The sequence below is a fragment of the Blennius ocellaris genome, assembly GCF_963422515.1.
Source record: "Blennius ocellaris genome assembly, chromosome: 21".
Taxonomy (NCBI): domain Eukaryota; kingdom Metazoa; phylum Chordata; class Actinopteri; order Blenniiformes; family Blenniidae; genus Blennius; species Blennius ocellaris.
This window is the reverse complement of record NC_137670.1, coordinates 1,371,558-1,395,769: the sequence shown is the minus strand read 5'-3', so window position 1 is coordinate 1,395,769 and position 24,212 is coordinate 1,371,558. Positions and strand designations below refer to the sequence as shown.

General features: G+C 50.9%; 4 protein-coding genes across 5 annotated transcripts in view; 3 read left to right on the top strand and 1 right to left on the bottom strand.

The window, feature by feature from the left end:
• Positions 1–16,550, bottom strand: part of eif2ak1 (eukaryotic translation initiation factor 2-alpha kinase 1) — a 37,867-nt gene extending 21,317 nt beyond the window's left edge. Inside the window, exon 1 of the mRNA XM_080517785.1 lies at positions 16,431–16,550. The gene's annotated coding sequence lies outside the window, so the exon portion shown is untranslated. The remainder of the gene's footprint in view (positions 1–16,430) is intronic.
• pms2 (PMS1 homolog 2, mismatch repair system component) lies at positions 767–8,505 on the top strand. 2 transcript variants are annotated; one of them, XM_080516691.1, is made up of 11 exons: positions 767–854; positions 1,675–1,842; positions 2,920–3,017; positions 3,108–3,207; positions 4,267–4,351; positions 4,434–4,580; positions 4,721–5,507; positions 5,617–5,784; positions 6,405–6,505; positions 6,951–7,120; positions 8,291–8,505. In XM_080516691.1, exons 2-11 carry the CDS (start codon positions 1,687–1,689, stop codon positions 8,432–8,434), a joined length of 1,956 nt encoding a protein of 651 aa, XP_080372817.1. In that variant the 5' UTR covers positions 767–854; positions 1,675–1,686; the 3' UTR covers positions 8,435–8,505. The 2 variants fall into 2 exon arrangements, with proteins under 2 accessions (XP_080372817.1, XP_080372816.1); XM_080516690.1 differs by having other exon boundaries at positions 4,718–5,507.
• On the top strand, positions 11,958–14,332 carry LOC308145492 (eukaryotic translation initiation factor 4 gamma 3-like; the record flags this gene model as incomplete). The annotated part of the gene is made up of 8 exons (XM_080516948.1): positions 11,958–12,062; positions 12,245–12,442; positions 12,644–12,790; positions 12,880–13,116; positions 13,324–13,428; positions 13,625–13,760; positions 13,907–14,104; positions 14,238–14,332. 8 exons carry the CDS (start codon positions 11,958–11,960, stop codon positions 14,330–14,332), a joined length of 1,221 nt encoding a protein of 406 aa, XP_080373074.1.
• The window catches only part of LOC308146124 (signal transducer and activator of transcription 5B-like), a 16,613-nt gene continuing 8,371 nt past the window's right edge, over positions 15,971–24,212 (top strand). The window contains exons 1-10 of the mRNA XM_080517788.1: positions 15,971–16,109; positions 17,044–17,178; positions 18,389–18,545; positions 18,655–18,744; positions 18,852–19,023; positions 19,849–19,979; positions 20,665–20,816; positions 21,361–21,516; positions 22,149–22,328; positions 23,160–23,247. Of these exons, the coding sequence (XP_080373914.1) occupies positions 17,051–17,178; positions 18,389–18,545; positions 18,655–18,744; positions 18,852–19,023; positions 19,849–19,979; positions 20,665–20,816; positions 21,361–21,516; positions 22,149–22,328; positions 23,160–23,247 (1,254 nt within the window). The 5' untranslated portion in view covers positions 15,971–16,109; positions 17,044–17,050. The remainder of the gene's footprint in view (positions 16,110–17,043; positions 17,179–18,388; positions 18,546–18,654; positions 18,745–18,851; positions 19,024–19,848; positions 19,980–20,664; positions 20,817–21,360; positions 21,517–22,148; positions 22,329–23,159; positions 23,248–24,212) is intronic.

Here is a 24,212-nt window from a genome sequence, read left to right as displayed (position 1 = left end):
CCTCTTCCTCCTCCTCCTCCTCCTCCTCCTTCCCCTCCTCTTCCTCCTCTTTCTCCTCCTTCCCCTCCTCTTCCTCCTCCCCCTCCTCCTCTTCCCCCCTCCTCTTCCTCCTTATTCTCCTCGTCCTCTTCCTCCTCCTCCTCCTCTTCTCCTCCCCCTGCTCCTCCTCCTTCCCCTCTTCTTCCTCCTCCTTCCCCTCCTCATCCTCCTCTTCCTCCTCATCCTCTTCCTCCTCCTCCTCCTCTTCCTCCTCCCCCCTGCTCCTCCTCCTGCTCCTCCTCCTCCTGCAGTCGGACCTCCTCCTCCTCCTCCTCCTCCTCCCCCTCCTCCTCCTGCAGTCGGACCTCCTCCTCCCCCTCCTCCTCCTCCTCCTCCTCCTCCTCCTCCTCCTCCTCCTGCAGTCAGACCTCCTCCTCTTCCTCCTCCTCCTCCTCCCCCATTAAACCCACTTCCTTGTGTTTTATTCCCACAGCACTGAAGCATCACACGTCCAAGTTGAGGAACTTCTCCGACCTCGTCACCGTGGAAACGTTCGGCTTCAGAGGCGAGGCGCTCAGTTCGCTGTGCGCTCTGAGGTGAGGCGTCTCGACCCTGCGCCGCCATTCGGTCAACAACAACAACAACAACAACAACAACAACAACAACAACCTCCTCCTCCTCCTCTCCGCAGTAACCTGAGCGTGACCACGTGCCACCAGTCCAGCCAGGTGGGAACCCGGCTGGTGTTCGACCACAGCGGCGTCCTGGTGCAGCGGTCGCCTCACGCCCGGCAGCAAGGCACCACGGTCAGCCTGCAGCAGCTGTTCCACACGCTGCCGGTTCGCCACAAGGAGTTCCAGCGGAACGTCAAGAAGGTGCGGCGCCTCCGTTCGCCGCCCGCCAAAGAACCGGCCGTCCTTTTTATCCCCCGCCGTGGCCGATAGGCCCCGAAGGGGGATCTTGAAACAGTCTCCGTCCGTTCGAATGTTTCTACCTATATCTCTGCAACCCCTGGGCCCACAGTGACCAAACTTCACATGTGGATACATCTCAGAGGGGGAAGGGATACTATGGTGACCTTGACCTAATTTGCATATTAAGTAGGTCACAGGGTCACGAAGTGCTTAAAAACACATTTTGGGCTCTGGAGGCCTAGGTTTTTGAGCTAGGGCTCGGAAATTGTATACACACATGATACACACTCCAGGGATAACCTCCAGTACACCAAGTGACCTGACCTTGACCTTGAAGATTGGTAGGGTCTGAAGTTTGCTCGTCATGGTTGCACAATACATGTATTTTCATATAAACATTTCTCCTCATTTCTCAGCAACCCCTGGGCCCACAGTCACCAAACTTCACACATGGACACTCCACCTGGGGAGAAGGGGCACCATGGTGACCATGACCTCATTTGCATATCAGGTCACAGGGTCACTAAGTGCATAAAAAACACCTTTTGGGCTCTGGAGACGTATTTTGACATAGCTTATGAAGAAGACCTTTCAGATTCTACATAATGATCTACTAGGACCCATGGAACACCCTCTAGTGTACCAAGTGTGCTGCCTTAGAGCTGCTTTGTGAGAAAATATAAAGCCCTCCGGCGGGGGATTAGCCCAGCAACGGCCTTCTTGTTTTTTGTTTTTTTTTTGTCTTTTCAAACGTTTTGCTTTGTTTCCGGCGTGTTTCCAGGACTTCTCCAGGATGGTCCACGTCCTGCAGGCCTACTGCGTGGTGTCGACGGGCGTGCGGATCACCTGCTCCAACCAGAGCGGGCCAGGGCGGCGCGGCGCCGTCCTGAGCAGCGCCGGCGGTCCCAGCATGAGGGACAACATCGGCGCCGTGTTCGGACCCAAACAGGTCCGGAACCTTTTCTCTGTTCTCAGCGCAGTGCGGAGAGAACGTTCCACTCATCGTGGAGAACCGAACCCTGTCCAACTGGAACAACCAAACACTGTTTTACTGAAACTGTGAAGCAGAGACACTCTGTTTTCTTTTGATGAGCTGCTGGACAGTCTGTCTATCATCTATATCTCTATCTATCTATCTACTACATCTATATCTCTATCAATCTATCTATATCTCTGTATCTATCTATCTACTACATCCATATCTCTATCTATCTATCTATCTATATCTCTGTATCTATCTATCTACTACATCCATATCTCTATCTATCAATCTATCTATATCTCTGTATCTATCTATCTACTACATCCATATCTCTATCTATCTATCTATCTATATCTCTGTATCTATCTATCTACTACATCTATATCTCTATCAATCTATCTAGCTATCTATCTACATCTATATCTCTATCTATCTATCTATCTATATCTCTGTATCTATCTATCTACTACATCTATATCTCTATCAATCTATCTAGCTATCTATCTACATCTATATCTCTATCTATCTATATCTCTGTATCTATCTATCTCCTACATCTATATATCTATCTATCTATATCTATCTCTCTACATCTATCTATCTATCTACTACATCTATATATCTATCTCTATCTCTATCTATCTATCTATCTATCCACATCTATATCTCTATCTATCTATACTACATCTATAGCTATCTATCTATATCTATATCTACTACATCTATATATCTATATATACTACATCTATATCTCTATATATCTACTACATCTATAGCTCTATCTATTTATATCTCTATCATCTATCGATCTATATCTCTCTATCTATCATCTATCTATATCTAATGATCTATATCTATATCTATTCACATCTATATCTCTATCTAAATCTATATCTCTATCTATCTACATATCTATCTATCTACATCTAATGATCTATATCTATCTATCTACCTATCTACATCTAGTGATCTATATCTATCATCTATCCATCTATCTACATATCTACCTATCTACATTTATATCTCTATGCTGATGTTCCACAGCTGCAGAGTCTCCTCCCGTTCCATCAAGTGTCTCCGACAGAAAATGTGATTGAAGAATTTGGCCTGAAAGACGCCGATCTGCCCAAACAGCTGTTTACGTGAGTCCAAGTCTTTTATCTCCATGCTTCTGCCTCAATTTTTAATTTTTTTTTTTTTTAAGAACTAATGAGAATGTGTGTTTCTGCCAGGATCTCCGGCTTCGTGTCACAAGGCGAGCACGGCGTGGGGCGGAGCGCCACCGACAGGCAGTTCTTCTTCATCAACAAGCGGCCGTGTGACCCGCCCAAGGTAGAGCTTTTTGTTTTTAAATATATATATAAATATTAAAACTGACAGAGGCTGATCTAAAAACACTAGATTGGCAAAAATGACATTCAAAACCTCCCTTGGTCAGAATGAATTAATGTATCTGTGGAGGTCACATGACTCAACGCCTTTCACAATAAAGGTGTCCAACTTATGTGAAGTGATACTTTAGACACGTAAACTCAAAAAATATTTCCAGATGATGACAAATTGTTTTAATCCGGAATAAAAATATATCCAGATGCAGGTGACTGAGGGGTTTTTTACAAATATAATAATATCTGATTTCCTTTAATATGTATATTTCAGAATAGACTGGCAAATTCTTGCAGTTACAAAAGGATCAAAAGGATGAAAGACTTTGCATTTGTCCATATCTGCAGTTTAATGTTATATTTGACTTGTTGGGCCTCCAGAGGTCAGAGGTCAGATCAGGTTGATGTGGACTAAACTGGAATCAGTTTGACGCCCCGGCTCTAAAGCATTTCTTCTTCTCTGTATATTTCAAAAAATCTTTTGTTTGTATTTACACTTGACCAGGTTGATGTTTGGACGTCGTTTCAACTCCAATTTGTTCCACAATTGTTCACCTTTAACTGTCGGGCTAAAACTTTTCATGGTTCTACTGTTTCTGAGTCCTAAAGTTGAATTCCTCACTGATTCATAACGACCAGTACGACCTGGAACCTTCTCTGGTAACAATCTGGAACTTGCTTTATAGAACATCTGTCCTGCTTTGAACTCAACGATGTCAACGCTGCTTTTGATTTTTCAGTTTTTCATCATTTGAACTTTTCCCTTGTCGGATCGACGCTCATCCTGATGTCTTCTCTTCTTTCATTCAGTATCTTCTTTTTCAAAATCATTCTTTTTTCACGTCGTTTTTACTATTTGACGTCGTTCAGTTGTGTCAATAATGTGAATTTTCAGTTTCTTCGTCCTTCCTGGATTTCCTTCCCCTCCCTTGTCGTCTCTGCATTAACTTCCTCAGACAATGTTTGAATTGGAGCAACTTTTGAATCGATCGGTCGTTTGTTGCAGGTTTCCCGACTCGTGAACGAAGTTTACCACTCGTACAACCGACACCAGTACCCGTTTGTCGCCCTGAACATCACGGTGGCCTCAGGTGGGAAAATCAAACTTTGATTTTCCCACTCGCACTTTGATTATTCGTCACCTTTTTGTTTTTTTCCGCGTGGCGTTTCCAGAATGCGTCGACGTGAACGTGACGCCCGACAAACGCCAGATTTTCCTCCAGGAGGAGAAACTCCTGCTCGCCATTCTGAAGACTTCCCTCGTCGCCATGTACGAGTCCGGCGTCAACAAGATCGGCGTGAATCACCCGCCCAGCGCCAGTAAGGCTCTTTACGCTCGTTCGTCCCTACGCTGCCCCCTGCTGGTGTGGCCTGCTCACTGCAGCCCTGAAGCAGGTGGACAAGGCAAGTCGGCGAGGAGGAAATACCCATTTTTTTTCTCTGCTCTTTGCTCGTAGAAGCCGCCGCCGCCGCCGCTTCGGAGCTGCGTCAAACCATCCCGTCGAGCGAAAACCACGACGGATCGTCTGAAAACGTCTTGAACCCGAGTCCGAAGACGACCGCGAACCTGGCGCTTCTAAAAGCTGCTTTTTCAAACCGCCGCGGCTCCAAGTCGAGTTCGGAAAAATCTCCCGCCGGCGGCGGCGGCGGCCCGACGCAGAAGAGCCTCCAGTGTTTTTTTAAAGACCCTGCCAGACGACCCCCGGGGGCAAAATCCCCCGCGACGCCTCGGAGGGAAGACGCTAAAGGCGCCACGGGGGGAAGGTCGGCGTTGGAGGGGTTCCGGTACGGGGGCGGTGATTCCGAGCGGCGTCCGGAGTCTCCCGGAGCGGCGGTCCACGTCTCCGGTACGAAGCACGAGTCTTTCCCAGGAACGCCAGATCGCGGCGTCGAAGCGCCGCCGACCGCGGCGTCCTCTTCCGACGACGACGATGACGACGGCGCCTCCGCTGGCCCGGAGGCGAAGCGCACCCGCGCGGAGAACCCGCCGCTCGACGCCCCGCCGCTCGATGCCACACCGCTCGACGCCACGCCGCTCGAAGCCCCGCCGCTCGACGCCCCGGCTCGCCTGCGGAGGACGACGGCGCCGCTGCGCTTCTCCTTCCCGGCGCTGGCGGCGAACGTGAGGAAGCTGAAGGAGCGCCGGGAGCGGGACGGCGGCGCGGCGCTGAGGTACCGGCGCTTCAGGGCCAAGATCAGCCCCGGGGAGAACCAGAGCGCCGAGGAGGAGCTGAGGAAGGAGATCAGGTAGGGAGTTGACCTTGAGGGGCGGAGGAGAGAGAGAGAGAGGGCGGGAGAGAGAGAGAGAGGGCGGGAGTTCCAGAGGCGTCACCGGCGTCTCCTCGTTCCCCCGCAGCAAAGACACGTTCAGGGACATGGAGGTCGTCGGACAGTTCAACCTGGGATTCATCGTCACCAGACTGAAGTCGGACGTCTTCATCATCGACCAGCACGCAACCGACGAGAAATACAACTTTGAGATGCTGCAGCGGCACACAGTGATCCAGGGACAGAGGCTGATCGCGTGAGAACCTCTTCCTCCTCCTCGTCTTCCTCCTCCTCGTCTTCCTCCTCCTCTTCTTCCTCTTCCTCCTCTTCCTCTTCCCCCTCCTCCTCTTCTTCTTCCTCCTCCTCTTCTTCCTCCTCTTCCTCTTCCTCTTCCCCCTCCTCCTCTTCTTCTTCCTCCTCCTCTTCGTCCTCCTCGTCTTCCTCCTCCTCCTCTTCATCCCCTTCCTCTTCTTCTTCTTCTTCCTCTTCCTCCTCTTCTTCTTCTTCCTCTTCTTCTTCCTCTTCGTCCTCCTCCTCTTCTTCTTCCTCTTCTTCTTCCCCCTCCTCCTCTTCTTCCTCCCCCCTTCTCCTCCTCCTACTCTTTCCTCCTCTTCCTCTTCCTCCTTCTTCCTCCTCCTCCTACTCTTTCCTCCTCTTCCTCTTTCTCTTCTTCCTCCTCCTCCTCTTCCACTTCCTCCTCCTCTTCTTCTTCCTCTTCTTCTTCCTCCTACTCCTCCTCTTCATCCTCTTCCTCCTCTTCTTCTTCCTCCTCCTCCTCTTCCTCTTCCTCCTCTTCCTCCTCCTTCTTCCTCTTCCTCCTCCCTCTTCCTCTTCCTCCTCCTCCTCCTCCTCTGTTCAGGTCTTTGTGTTCTGCAGTCCTCAGGCCCTCGGCCTCCCGGCGGTCAGTGAGAACGTTCTCATGGAGAACCTGGAGATTTTCAGGAAGAATGGCTTCGAATTCCTGATCGACGAGGACGGTACGAGCATTTCTCTCTTCGTGGGACATTTTTAAAACCTTTTTTTTTTTTCAATTTTGTAGCTTCAGAAAAAGAAAAAAGTCTGAAAAAAAGTTATAAAAGTACCAAGAATCACAGAAATGTGACGTATTATACACCGAAGATCTGTAAAATGTCATTGTTCCTTATTTCACGTTTGATATCAAATGATTTGGTTTTATAATGTGTTATTTTCCTGAAAATGAATTTTTTTGGGAGAACACACACTTTACGAAAAGCCTCTATTGTCATTATACGAGATTAAACTTCATTATGAGGACCAGCGAAGCCGAATCGTTCCGGATTCCAGGTGTTCCACGTCACATCTGTCTCAGAGTTCAAAGTCCAGCACAAGCAAGTGAAAACCAAAGCGAAGGTGTAGAACCCGGGTGACGCTCCCCCCCCCCCCCCCCCGTCCTGTCTGCAGCCCCGGTGATGCAGAGGGTCAGACTGGTGTCGCTGCCCACCAGCAAGAACTGGACCTTCGGCCCGGCGGACATCGAGGAGCTGATCTTCATGCTGAGCGACAGTCCGGGGGTGATGTGCCGGCCGTCCAGGGTCCGGCAGATGTTCGCCTCCAGGGCGTGTCGCAAATCCGTGAGTTCACGTCAGAGTTGATCGCTTAAAGAGGCTGGAGGCCGAGAAATGTCGACAAATTCAGAAAGTCGCTTCAAATTCAAAATCTAATACCTTGATAGCTCAAGCACCCAAAGTGCTTTACAACAAAGCTATAAAAACAATACATTAAGAAATAAATATAAGAATAATACATAAAAGACTGAGGAACAAACTGCCACCACTACTGGTCTCGGCCTTTTTAAATCAAAGCTGAAAACCCATTTTTTTAGGTTGGCTTTTAACTCAGTCGAGGGCAGAGTATTTATTCTGTACGCTCTGTTTTTATGAATCTCTGGAAGCTTCACCAACCTGCAGCACCGTCACACCTGTGTTTTATTTATTGTTTTTATGTTATCCTCGTATTTATTTCTTAATGTATTGGGGTTTTTTTTATATATAGCTTTGTTGTAAAGCACTTTGGATACCACTAGGTGATTGTAAAGGGCTATCGAAATAAAGTTTGATTGATTGATTGATTGATAAAGCACAGGTGTGACGGTGCTGCAGGTTGTTGGAAGCTTCCAGAAATTCATAAAAACAGAGCGTACAGGATAAATACACTGCCCTAGACAGAGTTAAAAGCCAACCTAAAAAAATGGGTTTTCAGCTTTGATTTAAAAAAGCGGAGATCAGTAGTGGTGCAGTTTGTTCCTCAGTCTGGGAGCAGCAACACCCCACTGTTTCTATCTCCACCTTGGAACGTCTAGAAGAAGCTGAGCTGAAGAACCAGGGTCCTCCAGGGTCACTGGAGTTAAAATATCAGACAAGAGGGACCCAGGACGTTGATGGCGTTAAAAAACAAACAACAGAAGTTTAAAATCAATTCTGAAAGGAACTGGAAGCCGGTGGAGAGACGACGGCAGGTATTGCCTTCTCAAGATCCTGTTGATTCAGAAACGGCGTCACTTTGTCCAGGAGACGGAGCTGATAGAAGCTTTGACAACACAACTAATCTGTTTATCAAGTTTAAGCCCATCGTCAAGCGTTAAACCAAGATTTTTAACAAGTGGTTTAAAACAGGGGGCTTGTTCTGTTCCGCCAAAGATTGAGGGAGACGGAGGGGTTTTGGGCATCTAAAACGTTCATGTGTGTAGAACTGCTGTACGCCGATGATGTGAATGTGTCTCGTTCTCCGGCGTCGGCGTCCAGGTGATGATCGGGACGGCGCTGAGCGCCGGCGAGATGAAGAAGCTGGTGGCGCACATGGCGGAGATCGAGCACCCGTGGAACTGTCCTCACGGCCGGCCCACCATGAGGCACCTCGCCAATCTGGACATCATCTCACAGGATTGAGCCGCGAGCTTCTGTGTTTGGTCGTTTTGTTGTATTTTTTTTTTTATATATATAATAAAAGTTCAATTCCGTTTCGTTTCTATCGCGTCTTTTCACTCTACTTTTACAGAGAAAAACCCAACAATTCTACACGAGCATCAGTGGAAAGAAAAACCTGCAGAACCAGACTCTGTCTGACGTGTTGACGTCAAACCATTTTAAGTAACGCGTGAACTTTGCCCAACAATCCAAATTGAACTTGTACGACCTTTATTCTATTTCTTAGAATGAAAATAAGTGAACATTTCACTGTTTATTTGTGTAACACTTGAGCCAGATCTGGACTTTACAAAAGGCAGATTTGCCTTTAAAGGTTTTCGTTGTTACAAAACATGCATTTGTTAGTTTTGGGGGGATTTTTGTGTTTAAGTCCTTCTAAACGGGTATTGAAAATGTATGTATAGTATAAGAATACTGCCCGTATCGTACACATAAGAGGATTGGAATAAAGAATAAATTCTAATAATAGAATCCTAAGAATAAATCCACCGTCTCCAGTAACATTATGGAATTGAAGCTTCTTATTCTAATTACATTTTTAGTATAATTTCTTTGCATCATGTTTACACACGGAATATGTCAGTTCTTTCAGCAGAACCAGGTTAGAAGGTGTTTTTTCATACGACTGGAGAAATCCTCTGTTTTCAGCTGCAGTACAGACGAAGTCTCATCCTCCTTCTCATTTCACGTCATCTGAGCTCATCGGCTCTTCATTAAATCTCAACTCAAAGTATTTAATTGGTATTTTCTTCATTTATTTTCACACAGTGGAGTTTTACAGTCGTTTAAAGTGGCAATAAATACGTCAAGGGGAGTCGTACTACCAGTAGAACTGCTACCTCTAGTGGACAAACATTTTTTAGTGCAGTGGAGTCGTTATCGAGGTGAAGTGCTCAATATACCGTGATATTGATTTGAGGCCATATTGCCACCCAATTTTTTTTTATAAATGTTTCAAATTAATTATTTTAATTAACACGATTTTTGGGGGGGTAAATATTGGGGCGGAGCTTAACTCCTGTGATTCCTTTGATGTCCCACTGCACCTTGAAGGTCAAATGCACAGTCTGACATATGGGCGGAGCTTAACTCCTTTGATCCCTTTGTGATGTTAGGCTTAGACTGTCCTTTGATGATCAAAGGCACATTTACACCAGAGTTTGGTCCACTGGGTGGCTTTTCACTTGACGGTTATCCTCTCGAGCATCTGGTCCTGTTTCCTCCCAAGAGCTTCTACCATTACTGAACTGCGAGTCCTGAACTTTTTCTGCAAGTCTTCTACCTGGAGAAGTGAGTATGCTGATTGCTTTCTTTCTTGGGGGGGGGGGGGGGTCCTTTAACTACCTCAACTTCTTCAGCATTACAGTTTAGTTTTTCTGCTCCGGTGTTGTACTTTCTTCAGGAAATACTACATTTTTCATGTGTGGTTTGTAATTTCTATTTGTTTACTTTCAGTTATTCCCGAGAACTCAGTGACAGTCTGCAAGGCCTGTGAATCCCACGGACGCACAACTTCCGACCTGAGTCTTACTTCCACTGCGGCTTTCTCCACGAATCAACCATGATGGCACCCATGGCTTTTGCGTACCCACTCCCCACTGCTCCCTACCACTGCCCATTTCCGGCTCCAGCTTCGGCTCCGGTTCAGGGTATGGATCCGGCTCCAGCTATGGCTCTGGTTATGGGTCTGGCTATGCCTATGCCTCCACCCCCTGCTCCTGAGTACTACTACCCACCCCCTACTCCCCAGTACTACTGCCCACCCCCTACTCCCCAGTACTACTGCCCACCCCCTGCTCCTGAGTACTTCTCCCCACCCCCTGCTCCTCAGTACTACTGCCCACCCCCTGCTCCTGAGTACTACTACCCACCCCCTACTCCTCAGTACTACTGCCCACCCCCTACTCCTCAGTACTACTGCCCACCCCCTGCTCCTCAGTACTACTACCCACCCCCTACTCCTCAGTACTACTGCCCACCCCCTACTCCTCAGTACTACTGCCCACCCCCTGCTCTTCAGTACTACTGCCCACCCCCTGCTCCTCAGTACTACTGCCCACCCCCTGCTCCTCAGTACTACTGCCCACCCCCTGCTCCTGAGTACTACTACCCACCCCCTACTCCTCAGTACTACTGCCCACCCCCTACTCCTCAGTACTACTGCCCACCCCCTGCTCCTCAGTACTACTACCCACCCCCTACTCCTCAGTACTACTGCCCACCCCCTACTCCTCAGTACTACTGCCCACCCCCTGCTCTTCAGTACTACTGCCCACCCCCTGCTCCTCAGTACTACTGCCCACCCCCTGCTCCTCAGTACTACTGCCCACCCCCTGCTCCTGAGTACTACTACCCACCCCCTACTCCTCAGTACTACTGCCCACCCCCTACTCCTCAGTACTACTGCCCACCCCCTGCCCCTCAGTACTACTGCCCACCCCCTGCACCTCAGTACTACTGCCCACCCCCTGCTCCTCAGTACTACAATCCACAGGTAAGCGCCTTCAAGTCTTAGAATTTAAATTATTAAATTTGATTAATTATCTGGAAATAACACTTTAAAACTGCAATATTAGGTCTAGGCAGAACCTAGACCAGTATTATGAATGGTCTGATACTTCCAGGTCCTTGTGTCTGCTGAATCCTGCATTTTAGGCTTGTTTATTTGTTTGTTTGCGTGCTTGCTTGCTTGCCTCCATCTTTCTGTGACTCATTGTCTGGTTTTCTGTGTTGCTAGTTTGAATGGCCGCACCGTCATTAACCTCACATTATCTACCTCAAATTGCAGGAGCAGATGAGCAGCAGCCAAACTGAAGAGCAGCAGTTCCAGGCTCAGTTCCAGGAGGCTCCGCTCCCTACCGAGCAGCTTCAACGTGAGGAGGCTCAGCTCCCTACCGAGCAGCTTCAAAGTGAGGAGGCTCAGCTCCCTACGGAGCAGCTTCAATGTGAGGAGGCTCAGCTCCCTACGGAGGAGCTTCAACAGCAGGAGGCTCAGCTCCCTACGGAGGAGCTTCAACAGGAGGAGGCTCAGCTCCCTACGGAGCAGCTTCAACACCAGGAGGCTCAGCTCCCTACCGAGAAGCTTCAACAGGAGGAGGCTCAGCTCCCTACGGAGCAGCTTCAACGTGAGGAGGCTCAGCTCCCTACCGAGCAGCTTCAACGTGAGGAGGCTCAGCTCCCTACGGAGGAGCTTCAACGTGAGGAGGCTCAGCTCCCTACGGAGCAGCTTCAACAGGAGGAGGCTCAGCTCCCTACGGAGGAGCTTCAACAGGAGGAGGCTCAGCTCCCTACGGAGGAGCTTCAACAGGAGGAGGCTCAGAAACATGCTTCTCCGGAGCAGGAGAAACCTCAGGTGCATGAGGAGCCTCAGAGGCATGAGGAGCCTCAGAAGAATGAGGAGCCTCAGAAGAAGGAGGAGGTCCAGAAGAAGGAGGAGCCTCACCACCAGCAGCAGCCATGGCGGCCTCGCTGCAGGAACGTCACCATGAAAGTGAACGACGATGTTCAGCTCAACAAGGCAGCGAATCCTTGGAGGCCGGGCTTGAAGAGGGCGAACGCTGCGAAGGATTCTCCAGTTCAGGAAACACAGGTATCAGCAAACACTCCCTACACGACACTAAGATTCCTGAAGGAAATGTGTTTAGTTGAGGAGCTTCAAGCTCTCAGAGTCTCAAACAAGATTAGAGAAGCAAAACTAGTCGATCTGAATGAAATCGTGGATCAATCACGATCCCAGTGATTCACCACATGTTCTAACTGGTCTTCCCCCAGGAGCTCTTGAGGAAAGTGAAGAGCATCCTCAACAAGCTGACCCCCGAGAAGTTCGACAGTCTGATGAAGCAGATCACTGACCTGCCCATCGACAGCGAGGAGAGGCTGAGAGGGGTCGTGGACCTGATCTTCCAGAAGGCCGTCGACGAGCCCAACTTCTCACTCGTCTATGCTAAGATGTGCTGCGGCCTTGCCACGGTAAGGACGCTTGTTTATTCATTGGGGTGTAGATAAATATCAATGTGGACATTTTAACACAAAGGACGTTTTATTGACTCTCAAGTTGCTTGGAAGATCTTGACGGGAGAAGTGCTTGAACAGTTTTCCTCCATTGTGGTCGACATTTGTTCCCCGTTTTCATTTCTCCTCCTGAACTCCACCTCTGCCTGTGGTTCACAGCTGAAGGTGCAGACGACGGAGGAACCCGGCAGCACCGTGAAGTTTCAGAAGGTGCTGTTGAACCGCTGCCAGGAGGGCTTCGAGAAGGAGAGCGTTAGCGACGAGGCGTTGGAGAGGAAGCAGCAGGAGCTGAACTCTGCTGCATCGGTATGAGTCCATCACAATTCCTGCAACGCTACGTCTGAACAGCTCACCGAGTCTGAAAATCATATTTGCTCCTTTTGCTTTTCCTTTAGCCGCCGGAGCGCCAGCGGCTTCGGGAGGAGCTGGACGAAGCCAAGCTCAAGGCCAGAAGGCGAACCACTGGCAACGTGAAATTCATCGGCGAGCTCTTCAAACTGAAGATGCTGACCGAGACCGTCATGGACCGATGTTTGGTGGAGCTGCTGAGGAACGACCACGACGAGTCGCGGGAGTGTTTGGCCAAGCTGCTGACCACCGTGGGCAGAGACCTCGACGCCGAGAAGTTCAAGGTGAGACCGGCTGCATCGATTTACCGACTCTGCATCAGCGTTTGTGGAGAATTGGAAAATTGTCTGCAGTTGTTTAGTGGTCAGGGCAGCTCTCGCTCTCAGTAGAGGGAAAGGAGTTAGAAGTCCTTAAAAACTGCTGTTTGTTGCTGCTAAACAGAAACAGAAATAAAACTCTGTCTAACTTTCTCTATGTTATTTTTTAATCAGGCTAAAATGGATCGACATTTCAAGCAGATTGAAAGAATCGTCACAGAGCGCAAGACGTGCTCTCGGATCCGCTTCATGCTGCAGGACGTCCTCGAGTTGAGACTGGTGAGTGTTTGGTTCAGAGGCTTGTCAAAGCTTTTTTTTTTAATCTTCAAGCTGTTTGTGAATTGATCAAATTTATAAAAAACTCTGAAGATATTTCAGAATACACTTTGGTTATTTGAACTGAAACTGCAGAATCTCGCACAAACTTCCATCTCAACCGATTCACATTCATAAAAACCCATTTGTGTTTCCTCAGAATAACTGGGTCCCCCGGAGAGCCGCCCAGGGCCCCAAAACCATCCAGCAGGTCCACATGGAGGCTGAGCAGGAACACATTGAGGAGCAGAGGAAAGTGCTTCAGCTCTTCTCCAAAGAAACCGCGAGACAGACAGGTGAGGACAAAATCCTCTTTCAGGCTGGATTTGGGGGGAAAGACACCGAATACCTGCAATGTTGTTGGACCTCTGACGCCTGAGTGAAACTGATGAAAAAGCCTATAAAGTTTGACCTTTAAAAAGTGTCCCTGGTTCCCTCATAGACCCTCGCTGCCAGAGAGAGCAGGACGACCAGACGGCAGAGGTCTCCAACACCGTGGCACACAGAGCCTTCGACGTCAGCAACATGCCAAAGACCTTCAGGCTGGACGTTGTGGGTGACGAGGAGCTCCAGCTGCGCCCGCTGGCTCACACCCTATGGGAGCAAGGCTGCGGTGGATGGGCCAGGACCAGCGACCTCGGTAAGACCTCGTCCTCAGCTTCAACACGTGGGAATTCCAACAGGGCAGAAACCCGCCCAACCGTTTGTTGAAGAACTGTAAAACATTTGAGCTTTAAAAAGTCCATTTCTCACTGTGTGGTGGTTCGTTCCAGATTCCCTCTTGGAGCTTCCTGTTCACCGATCGTCCGACGTGCCTGAATGGAAGCCGGAAGCCAGAAGTCAACCGAAGAAAATATCTTGTCAATAAAAGCTCTAAACTTATTATCGTGATTTCTTATTTCGATGAGTGGAGATGTGGGTTGAAGGGGACTTTCTTCTTCTCTCTGGTTTTAACGTTGCGACGTCAGCGCCTGAATATGTCAGAGGGTATTTATGGTTTGAACACGAAGTCACGAAAATCCTCTGAAGAACCGACGATCCCAAAGAGGGAACCACAAACAATATTTGGTGTGAAATGACTGCAGGAGTTTGTATCACGTTCCGGCTTGAGGTGCACGTTGGGCCTGGAAGCTGCCAGGAGACCGGCTGCAGTGAGGAGAACAGGGTCTAATAGTCATTCCTGGGTCACAGCAGGGGTTTGAGTCCAAACGGGGGTCAAGCAGCAGACGTCCAACACTGGAGCAGCACGAGGAAGAACAAAACGAGACTCGGCACCATGAGGTCCAAAACAACCACAGAGGTTTCCTTTCTTGATCCAGGGGCTTTATGGAGGAGGTGATGATGATGATGATGATGATGAAGCTCTCAGGTGTGCAGCTCAGCTGCAGTGCGAGGGATGTTGGCTCCGCCCACCACACACACACACACACACACACACACACAAGGGGAGGTGGAACAATGCAGGTTGTTTCTTTGCTTGTGATTCAGTTGATCAACTTCAACAGGTTCATCATGAGGTGCGTATTTCTCATGAGGCTAAATTATTCTACTATTTCCTCACAGAGATTCAAAATGTGCCTGTAAGCCAGGGGCGTCAAACTGATTTCAGTTGAGGCCACATCAACCTGATCTGACCTCTGACCTCTGGAGGCCAAACAGTCAAACATCACATGTTAAACTGCAGATCTGGACAAATGTCAAAGTCTTTACTTCTTTTGATCCTTTTGTAACTGAAAGAATTTGCCAGTCTATTCTGAAATATATATATCAAAGTTAATCAGATATTGTTATATTTGAAAAAAAACCCTCAGTCACCTTACCTGGATATCGTATTTGTATTCAGGATTAAAACAATTCGTCATCATCTGGAAATATTTTTGAGTTTACGTGTCTCAAGTATCATTTCACACAAGTTGGACTCGTTGTTTTATTGTGAAAGGCGTTGTGTCATGTGACCTCCACAGACGCATTAATTAATTCTGACCAAGGGCGGTTTTGAATGTCATTTTTGACAATCTAGTGTTTTGAGATCAGCCTCTGTCAGTTTTCGTATTTATACTTTAAAATAAATCACATGGCGGCCGGATTAGATCGTCTGGTGGGCCGGTTCTGGCCCCCGGGCCGCATGTTGGACCCCCCTGCTGTAAGGCCTCCAAAACTAGCAAAACGTACAGAATGAGACTAAATGTCTCACGTCTAAAATGTTAATGCAGACGACTGTAAGATGAAACTTTAAAAAATGGAGACTGGAGAGTAAATCCTTCTAAAGGTGAGCATAAAAGAAACACCTCACATGAATCAAAGCGGCCGCGGAGAGATTAACCATAGTATAAAGTGACAGTTTTGAAGAAATCTAAGACGCAATCAACCCAAATGCCTATCTATCTATCTATCTATCTATCTATCTATCTATCTATCTATCTATCTGTCTGTCTGTCTGTCTATCTAATCTTGTATGGCGGAGCCATGCTCTTATTGTGACGGTCCTACCGGAAGCAGCGTTGTGGCTGGGCGGAAGTAGCAGCGGTGTGAACGAGCGGCTGCTTGGAGCAGAAAGTTGCAGTAAAAGTGAGTTTGTGCTGGTGATGCGGGCTGTGTGTCCGCTCAGGAGTGTGTGTGTGTGCTCTGCGGCAGTCTGTGACGGGGTGAGTCCGACACACTCACGCGCACTCGTGCACACACGCGCGCGCGCGCGCGCACAAACACACGCTCACACTGCACGTAAAGTTCGAACTGCTTCCCTCCGTGCTAACTGCTAGCTAGCCTTCTGAGACGGATTGACACGAGCCTCGTGTGTGTGTGTGTGTGTGCGTGTGTGTGCGCGCGCGCGCGTGTGTGTGTGTGTGTGTGTGTGTGTGTGTGTGTGTGTGTGTGTGTGTGTGTGTGTGTGTGTGTGTGTGTGTGTGTGTGTGTGTGTGTGTCAAAGTGAAGGTAAAAACAGATTTAGAACTTTAGATGAAACTTACAAGTTTCTGATGACGATACGAAAAGGTTTCGACACTTTTGTAGGCAAGAAGTTGTTGAACGTGGGCGTCACGCCCCTCCTCCTCCTCCTCCTCCTCCTCCTGCTGCTGCTGCTCCTCCTCCTCCTCCACCTCCTCCTCCAGTGGGCGTCACGCCCCTCCTGCCCCTCCTCCTCCTCCAGTGGGTGTCACGCCCCGCCAGTGGGCGTGACATGCTCCTCCTCCTCCTGCTCCTCCTCGTCCACCTCCTCCAGTGGGCGTCACGCCCCTCCTCCTCTTCCTCCTCTTCCTCCTCTTCCTCCTCCTCGTCCAGTGGGCGTCACGCCCCTCCTCCTCCTCCTCTTCCTCCTCCTCCTCGTCCAGTGGGCGTCACGCCCCTCCTCTTCCTCCTCCTCCTCCTCCAGTGGGCATCACGCCCCTCCTCTTCCTCCTCCTCCTCTTGCTCCTCCTCCTCCATTACTATACATTACTATTAAACTTTGAAACTAAAACCCCAGATTAAATCTGGAGCCACATCTGTCTGACCTTGTGACCTTGTGACCTTGTGCCTGACCTTGTGACCTTGTGCCCTTGTGCCTGACCTTGTGACCTTGTGCTGGTCCCCCTGCTCCTGCAGGAGCACCATGGCCATGTGGATCCAGGCCCAGCAGCTGCAGGGGGAGGCGCTGCACCAGATGCAGGCGCTGTACGGCCAACACTTCCCCATCGAGGTGCGCCACTACCTGGCCCAGTGGATCGAGAGCCAGCTGTGGTAGGGAGCCGCCTTGCTGTGTTCTCTACCTGTGTCACTTCTACCTTACCTTACCAGGTGACAGGTCCCGACAGGTGACTGGTACCGTCACCCTACATCCTGGTACTGTCACTACATCCTGGTACCGCCACTACATCCTGGTACCGTCACCTGTCACCCTACATCCTGGTACCGCCACTACATCCTGGTACCGTCACCTGTCACCCTACATCCTGGTACCGTCACCCTACATCCTGGTGCCGTCACCCTACATCCTGGTACCGTCACCCTACATCCTGGTACCGTCACCCTACATCCTGGTACCGTCACTACATCCTGGTACCGCCACTACATCCTGGTACCGTCACCTGTCACCCTACATCCTGGTACCGTCACCCTACATCCTGGTACCGTCACCTGTCACTACATCCTGGTACCGCCATTACATCCTGGTACCGCCACTACATCCTGGTGCCGTCACCCTACATCCTGGTACCGTCACCTGTCACCCTACATCCTGGTGCCGTCACCCTACATCCTGGTACCGTCACCCTACATCCTGGTACCGTCACCTGTCACCCTACATCCTGGTGCCGTCACCCTACATCCTGGTACCGTCACCCTACATCCTGGTACCGTCACCTGTCACCCTACATACTGGTGCCGTCACCCTACATCCTGGTACCGTCACTACATCCTGGTACCGCCACTACATCCTGGTACCGTCACCTGTCACCCTACATCCTGGTACCGTCACCCTACATCCTGGTACCGTCACCTGTCACTACATCCTGGTACCGCCACTACATCCTGGTACCGCCACTACATCCTGGTACCGTCACCTGTCACCCTACATCCTGGTGCCGTCACCCTACATCCTGGTACCGTCACCTGTCACCCTACATCCTGGTGCCGTCACCCTACATCCTGGTACCGTCACCCTACATCCTGGTACCGTCACCTGTCACCCTACATACTGGTGCCGTCACCCTACATCCTGGTACCGTCACCCTACATCCTGGTACCGTCACCTGTCACCCTACATCCTGGTGCCGTCACCCTACATCCTGGTACCGTCACCCTACATCCTGGTCCCGTCGCCCCCCCTACCTGGACAGGACCTGTCCTCTTTGCTCCATGGACTAGATCTGATGATTCTTGACTCCCCAGGTGTCGTCAGACCGGTCCGGGGACGCTACATAACCAAAACCTGGTCCTGGCTCTCCCACAGGGACTCGGTGGACCTGGATAGCCCGGCAGAGGAGGCCAAGGCCAAGCGGCTCCTGGACAGTCTGGTGTCGGAGCTGCAGAGGAAGGCCCAGCTCCAGGGCGGCGAGGACGGCTTCCTGCTCAAGATCAAGCTGGGTCACTACGCCACGCAGCTCAAGGTACGCCTGGACCCCCACGGCCGGCCTTCGTCTCTAGTCTCAGCTCACTGTGTGTGTGTGTGTGTGTGTGTGTGTGTGTGTGTGTGTGTGTGTGTGTGTGTGTGTGTAGAGCACCTACGACCGCTGCCCCCTGGAGTTGGTGCGCTGCATCAAACACATCCTGCAGTCGGAGCAGAGGCTCGTCCAGGATGCAACCAACGTGAGTCACTGGGGGTCTGATCGGTGGGGAGCTGGGTCACAATCCAGGGACCCGTCAAGACGTGTGTGTGTGTGTGCGCGTGTGTGTGTGTGTGTGTGTGTGTGCAGGCCAGCAGTGGGGGCCAGGCCATGGACACTCTGTCTCAGCGCCACCAGCAGATCAACCAGGCCTTCGAGGAGCTGAGAGTTTCCACCCAGGACACGGAGAACGAGATGAGGAAGCTGCAGCACAGCCAGGAGTACTTCATCATCCAGTACCAGGAGAACCTGCGCATCCAGGGTGAGCCGCAACACACTGCCGGGGACCAGAGACCCAGCAACCCAGCAACCCAGAACCAGCAACCCAGAACCAGCAACCCAGCATGAGGCTCCGTTAGCGTTACTAGAATGTCGTGTTCTTCCAGCGTCCATGTTGGACAGAGCGTCACCGTGGAGATGATAAACGTTTGTTCTGAAAATTGTCTGTGACGGTGAGTTGCTGTTGGTTGCCGTTGGTGTTGGTTGCCGTTGGTTGCTGTTGGTTGCCGTTGGTGTGAGAAGCGGTGAGTTGTCGTTGGTTGCCGTTGGTTGCTGTTGGTTGTTGTTGGTTGCCGTTGGTGTGAGAAGCGATGAGTTGCCGTTGGTTGCTGTTGGTGTTGGTTGCTGTTGGTGTGAGAAGCGGTGAGTTGCCGTTGGTTGCCGTTGGTTGCTGTTGGTGTTGGTTGCCGTTGGTGTGAGAAGCGGTGAGTTGCCGTTGGTTGCCGTTGGTTGCTGTTGGTGTTGGTTGCCGTTGGTGTGAGAAGCGGTGAGTTGCCGTTGGTTGCCGTTGGTGTTGGTTGCTGTTGGTGTGAGAAGCGGTGAGTTGCCGTTGGTTGCCGTTGGTTGCTGTTGGTGTTGGTTGCCGTTGGTGTGAGAAGCGGTGAGTTGCCGTTGGTTGCTGTTGGTGTTGGTTGCCGTTGGTGTGAGAAGCGGTGAGTTGCTGTTGGTTGCTGTTGGTTGCTGTTGGTGTTGGTTGCTGTTGGTGTTGGTTGCCGTTGGTGTGAGAAGCGGTGAGTTGCCGTTGGTTGCTGCTGGTGTTGGTTGCCGTTGGTGTGAGCAGGTTGCTGGTGTCTCTCCTGGTTTCCAGCTCAGCTGAGCAACTTGACGTCGTTGCCGCCGGCCGAACGCTCCGACAGAGAAACCAGCCTGCAGAGCAAGAGAACCACCGTGGAGGCCTGGCTGGCCCGGGAGGCCAGCACCCTGCAGAAGTGCAGGCTGGTACGACACACACACACACACACACACACACACACACACACACACACACACACACACACACTAACCTTTGGGTTTTCTTGTATTTCTGTGTAAGAATTTGATCATTAAATGTTCTGATCTTCATCTGAGTCACAACAACAAACAGTCTGTTTACACTAATACACAGTCTGTTTACACTAATACTGCTTTCATCTTTTTACTGAACACATGTAAACATGTAAACAGTCACGTGTCCTGCTCTGCACCGTGATTGTTTACATGTTTTGTTCAGTGAAAAGATGAAAGCAGTTTTTTTACACCCACGTCTCGGGAGTTTTCTATTCACATTAAACCTGATTCAAAAGAAACGATTGTTTGAAGGTCACTGTCTCTGTCTCCATCTCAGGACCTGTCTCTGTCTCTGTCTCTGTCTTCATCTCAGGACCTGTCTCCGTCTCTGTCTCTGTCTGTCTCCATCTCTGTCTCTGTCCATCTCAGGACCTGTCTCTGTCTCCATCTCAGGACATGTCTCCGTCTCTGTCGTCATCTCAGGACCTGTCTCCGTCTCTGTTTGTCTCAGGACCTGTCTCCGTCTCTGTCTGTCTCAGGACCTGTCTCTGTCTCTGTCGTCATCTCAGGACCTGTCTCCGTCTCTGTCCCTGTTTGTCTCAGGACCTGTCTGCGTCTCTGTCTCTGTCTGTCTCAGGACCTGTCTGAGCAGCATCAGAAGACGCTGTCTGTCCTGAGGAAGCAGCAGACCCTGATCCTGGACGAGGAGCTGATCCAGTGGAAGAGGAGGCAGCAGCTGGCGGGAAACGGAGGAGCTGCTGAGGGAGGACTGGACGTCCTGCAGTCCTGGTGGGACCAGCTGGAAACAAACAACAACAACACAAACAAGACAAAACAAACAGATGGTCACTTCAGACTGGGACCTGTCCACACGAATGTCTTTTTTTTAAAACCTTCCGTCTCTATGAACTCGTCTATGAACTCAACAGAGGCTTCAGGACATGCAGTACATTCAGGACATGCAGTACATTCAGGACATGTAGTACATTCAGGACATGCAGTACATTCAGGACATGCAGTACATTCAGGACATGCAGTACATTCAGGACATGTAGTACATTCAGGACATGCAGTACATTCAGGACATGCAGTACATTCAGGACATGCAGTACATTCAGGACTTGTAGTATACCTCCAGGCCTGTAGGGGCGCTGTGGCTCACCAGAAACACAGTAGAAGACACGGAGCACATAGAAATGATAAAGTAGAGTCCTGCTCATAGACTCCTAATAACAGAGTTCTCTGCACCACTTTAAGTAACTTGTTAGTGGTTGATGAGTTAATGACAGTTTACTCGTTAACCCCCCCCCCCCCCCCACCCCCCCCCCCCCAGGTGTGAGAAGCTGGCCGACCTGATCTGGCAGAACCGCCAGCAGATCCGTCGTTGTGAACATCTGACTCAGCAACTTCCTCTTCCCGGCCCCATGGAGGAGCTGCTGAGCAAACTGAACGCTGACATCACCGACATCATCTCTGCTCTGGTCACCAGGTGAGGCTGTCCTGGTCACCAGGTGAGGCTTGTTCTGGTCACCAGGTGAGACTGTCCTGGTCACCAGGTGAGGCTTGTCCTGGTCACCAGGTGAGGCTTGTTCTGGTCACCAGGTGAGGCTGCCCTGGTCACCAGGTAAGGCTTGTTCTGGTCACCAGGTGAGGCTTGTCATGGTCACCAGGTGAGACTGTCCTGGTCACCAGGTGAGGCTTGTTCTGGTCACCAGGTGAGACTGTCCTGGTCACCAGGTGAGGCTTGTCCTGGTCATCAGGTGAGGCTGCCCTGGTCACCAGGTGAGGCTTGTTCTGGTCACCAGGTGAGACTGTCCTGGTCACCAGGTGAGGCTTGTCCTGGTCACCAGGTGAGGCTTGTTCTGGTCACCAGGTGAGGCTGCCCTGGTCACCAGGTGAGGCTTGTCCTGGTCACCAGGTGAGGCTTGTCCTGGTCACCAGGTGAGGCTTGTCCTGGTCACCAGGTGATGCTACACCCCTGCTGGGTGTGGTTCCTCTCCTCTCCTCTACTGTGCAGTACTCTACTCTATACTCTATACTCTACTCTGAGGCTCCTCCCTAACCTCCACCCTCCCCACCTCCTCCCCTCCTCCCCTCCTCTCCCTAACCCCCCCCACACAGCACCTTCATCATAGAGAAGCAGCCCCCCCAGGTGTTGAAGACCCAGATCAAGTTTGCAGCCACGGTGCGCCTCCTGGTGGGCGGGAAGCTGAACGTGCACATGAACCCTCCGCAGGTCAAGGCCGTCATCGTCAGTGAGCAGCAGGCCAAAGCTCTGCTGAAGAACGAGAGCACACACAGGTGACGGCTGTCTGTCTGTCTGTCTGTCTGTCTGTCTGTCTGTCTGCCTGCCTGCCTGCCTGCCTGTCTGTCTGTCTGTCTGTCTGTCTGTCTGTCTGTCTGTCTGTCTGTCTGCCTGTCTGCCTGTCTGCCTGTCTGCCTGTCTGTCTGTCTGTCTGCCTGCCTGTCTGCCTGTCTGCCTGCCTGCCTGCCTGTCTGCCTGCCTGCCTGCCTGCCTGTCTGTCTGTCTGTCTGTCTGTCTGTCTGTCTGTCTGTCTGTCTGTCTGTCTGTCTGTCTGTCTGTCTGCCTGTCTGCCTGTCTGCCTGCCTGTCTGCCTGCCTGCCTGCCTGCCTGCCTGCCTGCCTGTCTGTCTGTCTGTCTGTCTGTCTGCCTGCCTGCCTGCCTGCCTGCCTGCCTGCCTGCCTGCCTGCCTGCCTGTCTGTCTGTCTGTCTGTCTGTCTGTCTGTCTGTCTGTCTGTCTGTCTGTCTGTCTGTCTGGTCATGTCTTGTCTTAGATCTGAAAATCATTGTTGTGTTTGAACGATGGATCTCCGTAGAGGGAGAACGATGGTTCTCTACAGAGGGAGAATGATGGTTCTCCATAGAGGGAGAACCGATGGTTCTCTACAGAGGGAGAACGATGGTTCTCCATAGAGGGAGAACCGATGGTTCTCTACAGAGGGAGAACGATGGTTTTCCATAGAGGGAGAACCGATGGTTCTCTACAGAGGGAGAACCGATGGTTCTCCGTAGAGGGAGAATGATGGTTCTCTGTAGAGGGAGAACCGATGGTTCTCCGTAGAGGGAGAAGTGTGGACCTCCGGTCAGTGACCCTCTGTTCCTCTCTGCAGCGAGAGCAGTGGAGAAATCCTCAACAACAACTGTGTGATGGAATATCATCAGGCCACCGGAACCCTGAGCGCTCACTTCAGGAACATGGTGAGACTGGTGACGTGGTGAGACTGCTGACGTGGTGAGACTGGTGACGTGGTGAGACTGCTGACGTGGTGAGACTGGTGACGTGGTGAGACTGGTGACATGGTGAGACTGGTGACGTGGTGAGACCTGGTGACATGGTGAGACCTGGTGACATGGTGAGACTGGTGACGTGGTGAGACTGGTGACATGGTGAGACTGGTGACGTGGTGAGACTGGTGACATGGTGAGACTGGTGACGTGGTGAGACTGGTGACGTGGTGAGACTGGTGACGTGGTGAGACTGGTGACGTGGTGAGACCTGGTGACATGGTGAGACTGGTGACGTGGTGAGACTGGTGACATGGTGAGACCTGGTGACATGGTGAGACTGGTGACGTGGTGAGACTGGTGACATGGTGAGACTGGTGACGTGGTGAGACTGGTGACATGGTGAGACTGGTGACGTGGTGAGACCTGCTGGTGACATGGTGAGACCTGGTGACATGGTGAGACTGGTGACGTGGTGAGACTGGTGACGTGGTGAGACCTGGTGACATGGTGAGACCTGCTGGTGACATGGTGAGACCTGCTGGTGACATGGTGAGACTGGTGACATGGTGAGACCTGCTGGTGACATGGTGAGACTGGTGACGTGGTGAGACTGGTGACGTGGTGAGACCTGGTGACGTGGTGAGACCTGGTGACATGGTGAGACTGGTGACGTGGTGAGACCTGGTGACGTGGTGAGACTGGTGACGTGGTGAGACCTGGTGACGTGGTGAGACCTGCTGGTGACATGGTGAGACCTGGTGAGACTGGTGACATGGTGAGACCTGGTGACGTGGTGAGACTGGTGACATGGTGAGACCTGGTGACGTGGTGAGACTGGTGACATGGTGAGACCTGGTGACATGGTGAGACCTGGTGACATGGTGAGACTGGTGACATGGTGAGACCTGGTGACGTGGTGAGACTGGTGACATGGT